At 39.7% G+C, this 13,153-nt stretch overlaps 1 protein-coding gene across 1 annotated transcript; it reads left to right on the top strand.

Moving 5' to 3' along the window:
• The first annotated feature begins 668 nt into the window (after positions 1-668).
• Positions 669-13,098, top strand: Ppid (peptidylprolyl isomerase D). Its single transcript, XM_032898212.1, has 10 exons — positions 669-882; positions 2,645-2,785; positions 4,684-4,790; positions 7,213-7,401; positions 8,330-8,452; positions 8,725-8,831; positions 9,918-10,059; positions 11,782-11,868; positions 11,954-11,996; positions 12,542-13,098. The coding sequence occupies exons 1-10, from the start codon at positions 798-800 to the stop codon at positions 12,628-12,630; spliced, it is 1,113 nt and encodes a 370-aa protein (XP_032754103.1). The 5' UTR covers positions 669-797; the 3' UTR covers positions 12,631-13,098.
• Positions 13,099-13,153: the final 55 nt, after the last annotated feature.

Genomic DNA, 13,153 nt, shown 5'->3' with positions numbered 1-13,153 from the left:
AAGGCAGACTTTAATAATAGCGTGTCCAGTTTTAACAGAAGTCAAAATCCTCTCAATATCGGCACATTTGGAGCCTTTGCTGTAGACTGGGTCACTAACAATGTGATGGCCAAATGACAATAACATTGTAATAGTAACAGGACAGCTGTTATTAGGAGCCACAAGTTTATGTCAGACATAACTTTAATCTCAAAAACGCCTTCTCGAAGTGGGCATTAAGAAAAAGAAGAAACCAATTAATTTATACATGGGCTCTCCTGTGTGCATGCTACCACATACTTGTGGAGATCAGATGGCAACTGGGCGCTAACACTTTTTCCTTCCACCCTGTGAATTCCGGGGATCAGACTCAGGTCAAGCACTGTTAGGTGCCGCTGAACCATCTTGTCTGCTCAGATTAGGCATTTTTATCCCCATTTTACAGACTTTAAACTAAGTTTTGGAACAGTTACTGGTTTAAGTTTCAAAGCAGTTACTGGCAGTTCGTGGCGGCGCCGAGGCTAGGATGGTTTCTAAATAGTCCAACCAGCGATGCAGCAAAGACCGCGAAACGGCGCAGGGACTTTAAAAAAAAACAATCGACCGTCACTCTAGCCACTAGAGGAGTAAACGATTAGGGAACAGGCGCAGAAACCGGAAGGTGAAGACGTCACCGGAAACTAGAGAGCAGCTTCCGGTCGTGCGCAGGAAGTGGGTCTTCAGCGTGTCGCCAGCTTATAACGTAGACGTGCGGTAGAGTTTGAGCCCCTCTCTTACACGAGGCACTTGTGTCCTGCTTTCCAGCGCCTGCAGTGAAGATGTCCCACCCATCCCCAGCAGCCAAGCCCTCCAATTCCAAGAACCCGCGAGTCTTCTTTGACGTGGACATCGGCGGGGAGCGAGGTGAGCGGCGCGGGTCGGCTCAGCCCTTCTCGCGCTTGGGGCCGCCCTGCTGCGGTTCTTCTTGGCCTGCTGGCTGTTCGGCGGCTCGGGGCCTGTGATGAGAAGGGAGATAGCACCCTGAATCTCACCCAGAGCAAGACCTGGCGTCCACGAGTTCAGATTGAGTCCTCTCCCTTGTAGGCGATGGTCGTAGTTCCGGTGGAAGGTTCTGGAAATTTCTACTTAAGGAATCGTGGCGTCCCTTATGTTTGTCTCTTTATTTGGTCGCATTTCCCTGCAACCTTTGCATTACCACTTACTATAAAATAAAATGATTTGACGAGTGTGGTGGATAGTTCGGTCCGCTTCCTGGATATGTGCCTGCAGGGCTCTAGTCACGCGCCATGTGCCTCTTGGTACCTGAAATGCACCGGGAGCTACCAGGTCATTTACATATTAAAGTGACTTATTTGCTTAGTGCTTTTTCCTCATTACTGATTATAGTAGCAGTTTAGGTAGGCTATTTTGCTATCATGGAATTGAGCACCATGTCTGTATTCAGAGTCAAGAAGCCCAAAGCCAGTGGCTTAATCGGTGGGTCGAGACTCTTTGGAGGGGGGTTGTTAAACGACCCTTTTACAGGGTTGCATATCAGATTAGGAGTCGTAACAGTAGCAAAATTAGTTATGTTGAGGAACTGTATTAGAGGGTCGAAACATTGAGAAGGTTAAAGAATAGTCATAAGCTCCTGTGTACTGGGTGAGAACATGTTGCTTGGTAACTTGAGTTGGGCTTGTTCTGAAACATGTCGGAGTTGTAGGCCAGACCTACTGGGATGGGTTCACACACGTTTACACGTGAACTAACTCACTTTGTTTTGTAACAGATTTTATTACAGTTTTGGATTGTTGAGAAGGGAACTGTTTCAGAGGTTACAAGAGGCAGTTTCCATAGAGCAATGAGAGTGGCTTAAGACCTTTCCTGGACTATGTCTTCTGTTAGTTTCTTAGAGATTAGAAATTCTGAGTACAGGGCCCTTGAGATGGCTCAGCAGGTAAAGGTGCCTGACCACCAACCCTGACTGCCAGAGATTGTCCCATGATCTCCACACTGCATTCCTCAGTTTTTGTTTTTGTTTTGTTTTGTTTTGTTTTTTTGAGCTGAGGACCGAACCCAGGGCCTTGTGCTTTCTAGGCAAGCGCTCTACCACTGAGCTAAGTCCCCAACCCTGGATGCTGTAATTGTAATCTTAAGTGTGATGTTTCAAATTTAGATAGTCGAAGCTTTCCTTAGACTAAATAGGAATATTAGAAAAATGATAAGGAGATCCAGCAGTTCCGTGCTTGGGAGATGGAGTTTGTATGTATACCTGTGGCACTATTCAGTAGCCAACATACAGCACCCATCTGGTGTCACTCAAAGCATGAAAACATAGTGTGCTGTATACATAGAATATAACACTGCCTTTTAGAAGAAGGAAATCTTAATTTATAATTTTTTAGTTGAATTTAGAGGATGGTATGCTGAGTGAAATAAGATTACTATAGGATTTCACTTTTGTGGACTCTTTAAAAAGTTGAACTCCGAGAAGTAGCATGATAGGTACCATTGCCAGGGGAGATGTCAGTCAAAGGATGCACAATTTCATTTAAAGACAGGCAAGCAATTCCATTTAAAGAAGACCTGTCACACATTGTGACTACAGTTAATAACGTGGTTAAAACAGAACTAAATGACTTTGCAAGAAACTAAACTGACAAGATGTCCTTTTCTTTTCCTTCAGTTGGACGAATTGTTTTAGAATTGTTTGCAGATATTGTTCCTAAAACTGCAGAAAATTTTCGTGCATTGTGTACAGGAGAAAAGGGCACTGGACCGACAACTGGGAAACCTCTGCATTTTAAAGGATGCCCTTTCCACCGAAGTATGTATATGAACTTCCTCTGTCCAATATCGATGCAGATATTAGTACTGCTCTTAGGAATGGAGGAAGAATGTCAATTTCCTGATGGACACTTGGACAAAGTGGTAGCTCAGTGTCATAAAGGCTTGGCGGTGTGCAGCAGGATGGATTGTGGGAGCATACTAAAGTTTCTCTGGGCAGCTCTGCTAACTCTCCTCTTCAAACCATTTCACTGGGAAAGAGAAAATATGACAGATAAATAATCTGACCTTAAATCATTTGACAGCCTGGGCAGAATTGTTTGAGAAGTATTGGACATTTGGTGTCTGGGATACCTTGGAAATGTGTTCTTAAACTATACCTTACATAGATTACTCGCCTGTTGGCCTAGTGGTTAGGTTCAGTAGAGTTCAGGAGCCACATACAGTCATCATTTTGTTTTATTAACTAATGAAAGTCTAAGTAAATTCAGTAAATATTTATGAATAAACAAGTAAATGACAGTAATTTTCCGATATTGCAGGGAATTGAATCCAGCTTTTCAATTTTCTTTAAAATACTATTTATTAAGAAAAATGAGCCAGGTGGTGGTTATGCATGCCTTTAATTCTAGCACTTGGAAGGCAAAGGCAGGTGGATCATGAGTTCCAGGACAACCAGGACTGTTACACAGAGAAACCCTGTTTTGAGAAAACCAAAAGAAAAAGAAAAAATGAACACTGATTTTTAAAATGTTTTAAACTTGACTTACTTTTGTATTTCATAATGTATTAAAGTATGCTAATAAAAATGTATCTAGAAAACAGTTAACATGGGAAGGGAGGAATGGTAGAACAGTTAAGAACACTTACTGCTTTTCTAAGAGGACCCAAGTTGGGTGCTCTGTGTCCACGTTTCTTGGTTCACAACCTCTTGTAACTATAGTTTCAGGGAATCAAACACCTGCCCCCTACAGGCACTGCACATACATGGCATACACATACACAGACCCACATATACGCTAAGAAAATAGTTTATACAGTGGATTTAGCATTGCTTATAAAATATAAAAGTTGGCTTAGCTATTCTTATAAAAATCAGTTGGCAACTAGTCACTTGAACCATTTCTTAAATCTAAGGTTAATGATTGGTCTGTACTGTTTTTACAAATGTAATTTATATGAAACATCTGCTTTTTAGTCTTGAATTTTGGAACATGTTACTGTTATGATTTTTATAAATTTATATATAATATTTTGGGGGTGTTGGGATTCTGCCTGGACTTCTTGGGCAGTTTTATCCCAGGCCTCTCTGTATTTTTGTTGCTATGAGAAATGTAAGCTCTGTACCACTTTGAGAAGGAGAGAGCCCAAGGAGGCTGCACATGTCTACCTCCCAACTCTGTTTCCTTGTCTCTTGGCTAGCTGTGTGTATATTATTGCAGTGTAGTCCAGTGCTCAGTCCGGTGAACCTGGGGTTCTTTGAACATGGGTGGGCAGTCTAGTCCTTATGAGGGATATTTAGTGTTTATTTAGCAGGCATTACTCAGTAAGTATGTATTTTTTTCAAGGAATAAGATGATATTAAAGGAACTCATTGTTGGAAAAGACAAGATTATTACATGTAATAAAATGGAAGTAGAGTTAGCGTAATGATGGAAGCTAAGTCTGTCTCCTGTGTTTCAGTTTAACAGATACAGGGACTATCTTTGATTTAGCTCAGAAAACTAATTTCTTGAGAGTTGGTGGGGAGTCATTAGTAAGAAGTAACTTGGAGTTAGGCTGTGAGAAATCTTCAAGTAGAGTTGTTAGCTGGGGGCAGGGGAGGAGGTTGGGGCACTACTAAAGTTGAACTTAGGAAGTTGTCTTTTTTATTCCTTCATTAGTTAGCATCTGCTTCAGCTACTAATGGTCATATTCCTTTTTTTCTTTTTTTTGCAGTTATTAAGAAATTTATGATTCAGGGTGGAGACTTCTCAAATCAGAATGGGACAGGTGGAGAAAGTATTTATGGTGAAAAATTTGAAGATGAGAATTTTCATTATAAGGTAAAGAAAAAATCTTAGTTTTGCTAATATAAAGACTGTATTTGAAATATACTTGAATTAACATTTAAAATAACTTTGGATGTGGCTAGATTGCTGTCATCCCTGCCCCCTTCTGGTACTAGGACCTCTTATGACAGCCAAATGGTTCATCACTAAGCTCCCCTTTCCCGTTTTCTATTTTGAGCCTGGGTCTTGCCTATTGCTCAGGTTAGCCTTAAACTCATCCTAGCTGAGCCATGCCTTGGACTCCCAGTCCCTTTTACTTACCCTTCTTAGGCACTGGGATTACAAACCTGTGTCAGCAGCCTGGTACGGATTGTACTTTTCTTATAAAAGAGACAAATACATAAGCATTTCTAAGGATGTGTAGTACTGGGGCTGAGCTCAGGGTCCTGTGCATGCTAGGCAAAGTCCTCTACCACTTGCGCCACATGCCAGTTCAGTATGCATCTTTGATATGAAAAGGATTTAATCCAGTAACAGTTTGCTTTTTGAGATAAGGTTTTATTGTGTAGTCCAGGTGACCTTGAATTTACCATCCTTCTGCATTTTGCCTCCCGAGTACTGAATGGCAGATAAGCAGCAGTTTATCCAGTTTATGCCTGGCCAGTATGATATTTTGGCAAAAAATAGCATACTTAACTTCACTACAATTAATTTTTATATGCTTCAGTTAAGCCAATGAGTTTTAAGCTTCCATATGGCACAATTGATCCCAGGAAAAATGTTCTCATTATTGTAAGGATGGTAACTTGTGCATCTTTATCCTTGAATTTGAAGAACAACAAAACCATCGCTAATATCCAGGATGTCAGGGGATTTTCCACCTAGCGGATATGGTTAATGTTCGGGGTGTATTGCACCATTCCCGTTTTAAGAACAGACATGTAAGTACAAAAGTAAAGTGATGTCTTTGGCAATGAGGAATATAAGCAAGGTAATTAGGGTGATTTGGAAAGAGAATTTCTATTGGTCGGTTCCGTCACTACACCAGAGAGAGAGCTTGTAAAAAAGAACTTGAGAGGCTGTTTATAATCGTACCTCAGAGTCAAGATTAAAGTACAAGGCGCTGTGAAGGATAGTATACAGTTTACCACATGCAAATGCTAAGCATGACTTCGATACAAGTTGAGTATCCTTTATATGAAATACTCCATGTTAGAAATATGCCCGTGTTATTTGTATTTTGAAATATTTGCATAGATTTTATAGGTTGAGCATTCCTTATCTAAATGTGAAAGTTGTGATTCAGATTTTGTAACACATTCGAATTTGGTTTTCGGATTATAGATGTTCAACTTTTAGATTGGCACTAGCTGTGCAGAGCAAATTGGCCTAAAACTCTCAGAGATCACTAGTCTGCTTCCTGAGTGCTGGGATTTAAAAGCACATGGACCACACCTAGCCAATGTGATAGGAGAAAGATTTAGATAGTTCAAGTTTATAGGTAGGAGAGGCAATGAGGTTTAAACACTTAAGCTAGGCAAACTGGGCCTTCGGGTGGCAGAAATTTTGCCAGGCTAGACTAAAAATACAGATTTCAAAATGAAGTGGTGGTAGCAATAGGGGAGACAGTGAAGGCCAAGGAAAGAAAGCTTTCTGTCTACTGAGTAGTTAAAGGAAAACACCAGGAAGGCTGTCAGGGATAACAGCTTGTTCCACCACTGCATTGATTAAAAGAAAGGATGCAAAAGGAAAAAAAACAAAAAAACACAACTTGCTGTGGCATTGTGAAAATTTGGTGACCTTGAAAGCACAGTCAGATTTGGGTTGATGGGTAGAGGGACACAGGTGGGAGAGTTCTGAGGCATGCACTGGAGGTATGCCTTCCAAAGCCTAAGCTATGCGAAGCAGAAGAGCGGGGACACTGGATTGACTGGAACAGACTGAGTACAGGCTATTCCTCTGCATTGTCTCTGGATCATTGATTCACCTGAATGAAACCCATAGATTGGAATTATTTTCAATACTTAATCTGAATAACTTGTCTCAATTCAATAGGACATTACTATTCTCAGTTTGGTGAAAAATTAGTATCATAATATAGGCCTATTTCTGATGGTGGGAAGACTATAGGGGTTCTCAGAAAAATAGTAACTGTCACAGAAAGAGCACAGTTAACTACTAGATGTCCTTAGTGTGGCATCTTCATCTTTAAGAGTGATGTGTAAGCATCTCTTGCAGATGGCCAGTTTAGAAACGACCTGCTTCTTGTTAAAGTGACATTTAAAGAGTTTTGTTCATTTAAGGTGGTAGTTCTTCAAGTAAAACCAGAGCAAAAGGTACTTAACATTTATAAGCAAAGTTGATGTAAAAATAAAGTTTAGTATACACCCCATCTATTTTAGGTGAAAAGCCAAGTAAAGGAAATTCATACTAGGCCTCTAACTTGTTTTTCTTTTAATGATTTTTATCTCTGCAGCATGATCGGGAGGGTTTGCTGAGCATGGCAAATGCAGGCCCCAATACAAATGGTTCTCAGTTCTTTATCACAACAGTTCCAACTCCTCATTTGGATGGGAAACATGTGGTATTTGGTCAAGTAATAAAAGGACTAGGTGTGGCAAGGATGCTTGAAAATGTGGAAGTGAATGGTGAAAAACCTGCCAAAGTAAGTAAAAAGTTACAGTAAAATGAACAGACCAGCTTAGTTACCTGTCAGAGAAATGCATAATTGTTGCCTCAGAAAAGTAGGAAAGAGGTTAGGATGCTTTTGCTATACTGGCAATAGGACCTAGATTGGCAACTTTTCTTGAAACTTTTTTTTTTTAAAAAAAAACAAGGCCAATAAGATTAGTTTAAAGGAGATTTTTTTTTTTCTTTGAGATCTGGCTTTCCTTGAATTGTCTATTAGTCTCAATCCTTTTGTCTGTGCTAACTTTACTCTAGTGCCAGGATTTAACGACTATGCCCAACAAAGCGATTTTAAGACTTACCAGCTTCAGTGGGATCTTATGAAGTGATCTATGTTAGATTGTTTAAGTCTTCCCATAACCATGAGACGTGTGTGTCAGTAGTAAGTAACTATAATACACACCAGAAAGAAGGTAGCGCACTGTTGTTTAACTGGAAGTTTGACATAGAACTTGTTACTTTTCTTGATCTGCTTTTATAGCTTGCATACATTGCTTAATGGTTTCAGGTTATATTGTATTCTAAATGCCCATGCAGCAAGGTGACTATGAAAGACCCATAATGCAACCAGACAGTGCACAGGAATTAGAAATCCAGCTGTTTGTAGGAAGTGTGCCAACCAGTAATACAGGACAGACTGTATCACCTGAGACAGCTTCATGCATCGTGATGTAGTTCTCAACCCACTGTGCTCATAGCACAGTCCCTAACAGTGAAACGCTGTGAAGAGTGACATTGTTGTGTTAGCTGGAATGTACAAGAAAGGAAGTTGCTGTAATTTAGCAGATAGATGTGTCCCTGACAAGTCTGCCACATGAGTAGTAATGTATGTAACTGAGCTATGCAGCCTGCAAAGGTAGACTCTAAGATCTCTAGATACTCACTTCAGCTTACTGCTTTTTCAGCTCTGTGTTATTGCAGAATGTGGAGAATTGAAGGAAGGGGATGACTGGGGAATATTCCCCAAAGATGGCTCTGGGGACTGTCATCCAGATTTCCCTGAGGATGCAGACATAGACTTAAAGGATGTGAGTATTTTCAGATGGATACTTTTTTTTTTTTTTTTTTTTTTTTGGAGCTGGGGATAGAACCCAAGGCCTTCCGCTTCCTAGGCAAGTGCTCTTCCACTTAGCTAAATCCCCAACCCCAGATGGATACATTTTAATTACTTAAGTGAATTAAAATATTTAGTACTAAAAGCTTGGTTAGCCTATCATGTATATATCATATATGTTTCATATCATAGTGTTAAAGTCACATTATTTACTAATACCCAACATATTTATGTCCTTTTATACAGGTAGATAAAATTTTATTAATATCTGAAGACTTAAAAAACATTGGAAGTACTTTTTTCAAGTCTCAAAACTGGGAGATGGCTATTAAAAAATATGCAAAGGTTTTAAGGTAACAGCATTTTTAACAAGTTTAATAAGTTTAACATTTTTAATAAGTTACTTTTAGAATGTATAAACTGAATTATTATGAACTAAACTCAGAATCGCTCACATTTAGCAAGTTATTTATGTAATGACAGTTGTTTTGAAAGAGTAACATTTCTTGGTGGTGTGGTGCTGGGGAGGCAGAAGCAGGCAGACCTTTGGATTGTAGGAGGCTAGCCTGGTCTACAGAGCTAGCTCCAGGATAGCCCCAGGGGGCTACACAGAGAAACCTTGTCTCAAAACAACAACAAAGAGTGTGTCATCGATTTCATGTCCCTCCCTGTTGTTTGAGGTGCTCGTGGTCCCAGACCCCTGGCAGGTTAGATAAGCACGCTGAGCTACACTCCCAGCCTGGTTTTGACATGTTGTATCAATACCTTAGCCCCTGCTTTAGGATGCTCTTATAACTACTTCCCTTTTTTTTTTTATCTGGAATAAGCAGTTTCTCTAAGTTGATTCCTTTTAGAGAAAGGAAACTAAAAACTAAGATCTAGGGAACAGATCCTCAGCTCAACTTCTAGGATCTTTAAACAGTTCTAAATCAGTGTTACATAGCTGACAAAATAACTCTGTGAGTAAAAGCACTTACTAATCAAACCTGGGACCTAAACTTCCTGGAATCCATAGTAAAAGTTAAGTAACTGACTCCGCAAATTTGTCCTCTGACCTACACACACACCACATAGCACTACATAGTTCTTTGCCTCTTTCCATTGAATTCCCTAATATAGGAATATGGGTTCTGAACATAATTATATTGGAAAGTGTGTAATATGAACCTGAGTTGTACATAACTGGTATGGGGGTTAATATTAGTTGTTAGCTTTGGGGGAAAGTTGATGTAAAAAAATGACCTGGAGAAATAGGGCTAGGAATGCAGCTCAGTGATGGGAAGGTAGGCCTAGCAGGCTCTGGGTTTAATTTCTTGCATCTGAAGGAAAAGCGACATGAAAAAGTTGTGATCTTCAAGGGTGAGATGGACCGTTAATATTAGACACAATGTTGAAGAAGCAGTGTGGAGTTAACTGTTACTTTTATTAATGTTTTCTAGGTACGTGGATAGTTCAAAGGCTGTTATTGAGAAAGCAGATGTATCCAGACTGCAACCCATAGCCTTAAGTTGTGTGCTGAATATTGGTGCTTGTAAATTGAAGATGTCAAATTGGCAGGGGGCAATTGACAGTTGCTTGGAGGTAAGTCTGCATGATTTATTTATATTTTTGTCTTATCAAGTTAGAAAAAGTCCTTAATGTATTTTTATTGCCTAGCACCAAAATGAGACTTGACAAAATGTGACATAAGTCATCCTGTCTCTAGTTTGGATTGCTAGTTCTTTCTGTAAATTCATTAATTTTGCTTTTAATATTGTCACCTGATATGTACTTTGCTTTTATTTATCAAAACATGATTATCTTCTTATTTATTGGTATTTATGAGCTAGGCATGTGAACACAAAGCCTGGAATGATTAAGAATATAGGTATGCGTGTGACCTGTGCCTGTAATTCCAGCGCTGGGGAGGTAGAGGTAGGAAAGTCAGGAAGTCAGAGCTATCATTTGCTGTGAGGGAGGCCCTGTTCTCAAAAGCAAGACTAAAGCATGGGTGTGTAGACATGCTTTCTCTTCTGCCTGTGCAGGGTTTTATGCTTTGCTTTATGACTTGAGACTTAAGTCTTGGCTTTTTTGAAACAGGGTCTTATGTCCTTTAGGCTGACTTGATATTAGGTATTCCTGCCTGGCCTTTCAAGTGCTGGGGTCAAGCACGTTCCCACCATGCTGGGCTTAGCTTATCTTCATTTTGTACCTATTATGTCTATGGCCATGGTGCATGTCCAAGGGTCAGAAGACAACATTTGTGGAGTTGGTTTTCTCTCTGCCCTTAGGAGGAGTCCAGAGATTGAGTGGAGGTTCAGGCTTGCATGGAAAGTGCCTTTATCCATTGAGCCATTTTGCTGGCCAATTTTATTTACTTTTTAAAAGCCTGCATCATCAAAAAGCTATTTGGCATCCAGACTAGTTACTATTAGAATACATAGACACTGTCCTAATGTAGGCCATCCAGGTACATTGACTGGTACTTTGAAAAAATTTCCAGACTAAATGTTTTTTTGCACATTATTCTTAGAGCATGTATCAGTGCTCAGCAAGAACTAAAGACCTGGATGTGTAGCTTTGTGGAATAGCAGTACTTGTGTAGATTACAAGGCTACCCTGGAGTCCCAGCCATCTCATACCCCTTGCTTAAGTAGGTGGAATAAATGATGAGAACTGTATACACATATATTTAAAAGGGAACATGCAATAAGGAAAGTACAAAAGAGAAGGTCCACTCTGGATCTCTACTTCTGTAAGGCAGGTAATATTCCATCCTAAAAAAATTCTCAGTATTTGCTCTCTTAAGAGCTGTCATGCCAACAGAGTATATTGCTTTAAAAATGTTTAGGGGAGATGCCTATTAAAAGTTGTTCATGTTTATAGTATAATTGTCCCCTCTTCCCCAATGTCCTTGGGCTCTCAGATAAACACGTAAGCTTGTTTTCCTCATTACCTATAAACCTAGCTGGACACATACTTACATGGCATTCATGTGATTTGCATAGCCCTGGATTTTGGTTTTCAGGAAGTGGTGGACTGTCCTTGAACCAGTCACAGGATTCCAGAAAAATGACTATATTTAAGCTTTTATTTAATTTTTTTTCTTCAGTAGTCTGGGTCCACTTGGGCTAGAAACAGTACTGAGAACAGCACTCTGGAGACTGATAAGAATCCTATCCCTTTCCATGTCCACTCATATAGCTCTCTTCTCATAAACTCTACCTCGTGCTGGCTGGCACAGGTCCTCTAGCTCCAGAGAGTTGGAGCCAGTTGATAACAGGTCTTTTAGATACAAATACTGATGGTCTAATTTTTTCATAGGCTCTTGAAATGGACCCTTCAAACACTAAAGCACTATACCGAAAAGCGCAAGGATGGCAAGGATTGAAAGAATATGATCAAGCATTGGTAAATTTTGTTATTAATTGTTTTATAATAATCACCTTAAAAGTCTTAATGTCTAATGATTCTTACATTCTCTCCCCTATTTTAGGCTGATCTTAAGAAGGCGCAGGAGATAGCCCCAGGAGATAAAGGTAAATTGCAGGATTTTGTAGTGACACTTCATTTTGTTTTTCAAAAGTGGATACTCATGTACATTTAACCTTGACAGATATTGTTGTCCACAAAGAGTGCCTCTTATTGGGTCAGGCACCGACTATATAGTAAATAGACAAATATCCAAGGTCCCTGCCTTATGCAGAGCGTACGTTCTAATTCTGCTCAGGAATGTCCTAGCTTTATAATATGGCTTCATCCTGCTTCTGTGAACATCGTTTAGGTGCAGGTTCTATTCCATCAGTGCTAGTCAGAAGGTCAGCAGTAAGAAAGTATTCATTGTGATTGTAAAGTTTGGGACATGCCTGCCTTCCTCAAGCTGAATGTGGCTGTGACCAAACATTCTCTGTATTGGGTGTGCTGCAGAGTAGCTAAAACAGATAATGCAGACAAAAGTGACACCAGGTCTAAATAGTACTGCGAAGAGATGCCAGGAGAGTTATTGTCACTACTAGGTTGTTGGTCTTCTTTCCAATCTTGTAGATGCTTTGAAAAGTAATTGTTTCCCTTTTTTCCTCCCCAGCTATCCAGGCAGAATTGCTTAAAGTCAAACAAATGATAAAGGCACAGAAAGATAAAGAGAAGGCAGTGTATGCAAAAATGTTTGCTTAATAAGGATTAAAGTTTCCTTAACTATTATACATTGATTATATAAAGGACAATGTATATTACTGTCTACATAATCCCTGATGTGTTTCCCTTGATCTTTGTCATTGTTTACATAGCAGTGCTGACATCGGTTCCTTAATAAAGTTACGAATTACAGTGAATCTCATTATAAAGTGTTTCTGTCTGCATTTTCACCAAGAGTGGTATCTGGCCAATGTTTAGACTCTAAGAGGACCTTCTAGCCCAGTAGTCCTCAACCTGTGGGTCCACTGGAAAACACAGATTTACGGTTCAGAACAGTAGCAAAATCACAGTTCCAAAGTAGCAAAAGAATAAATTTTTGTTTGGAGTCATGAATGGCACTAAAAGGTTGTAGCACTCGGAAGGTTGAGAACGATGTAACCTGTCACAATTATGTGTATAAACCAGCAGGTATGGCTCTGTCTCAATAAAATTGCTTGTAAGTGTTGAGCTCTGGATCTTCTTTCGTGGTCTAGAATACACATTTGTTTTTATACTTAAAGAT

Source organism: Rattus rattus, chromosome 3, assembly GCF_011064425.1.
Source record: "Rattus rattus isolate New Zealand chromosome 3, Rrattus_CSIRO_v1, whole genome shotgun sequence".
Taxonomy (NCBI): Eukaryota; Metazoa; Chordata; class Mammalia; order Rodentia; family Muridae; genus Rattus; species Rattus rattus.
Note: the sequence above shows the minus strand (reverse complement) of the source record. Positions and strands in the feature narration are given on the sequence as shown.

Bases quoted from the DNA above. Each gene is read 5' to 3' on its own strand.
- Ppid (XM_032898212.1), top strand. From the start codon at position 798: ATGTCCCACCCATCCCCAGCAGCCAAGCCCTCCAATTCCAAGAACCCG. The intron at 883-2,644 runs GTGAGCGGCGCG...CTTTTCCTTCAG, and splicing joins GGACATCGGCGGGGAGCGAG to TTGGACGAATTGTTTTAGAA. The intron at 11,997-12,541 runs GTAAATTGCAGG...TTTCCTCCCCAG, and splicing joins GATAGCCCCAGGAGATAAAG to CTATCCAGGCAGAATTGCTT.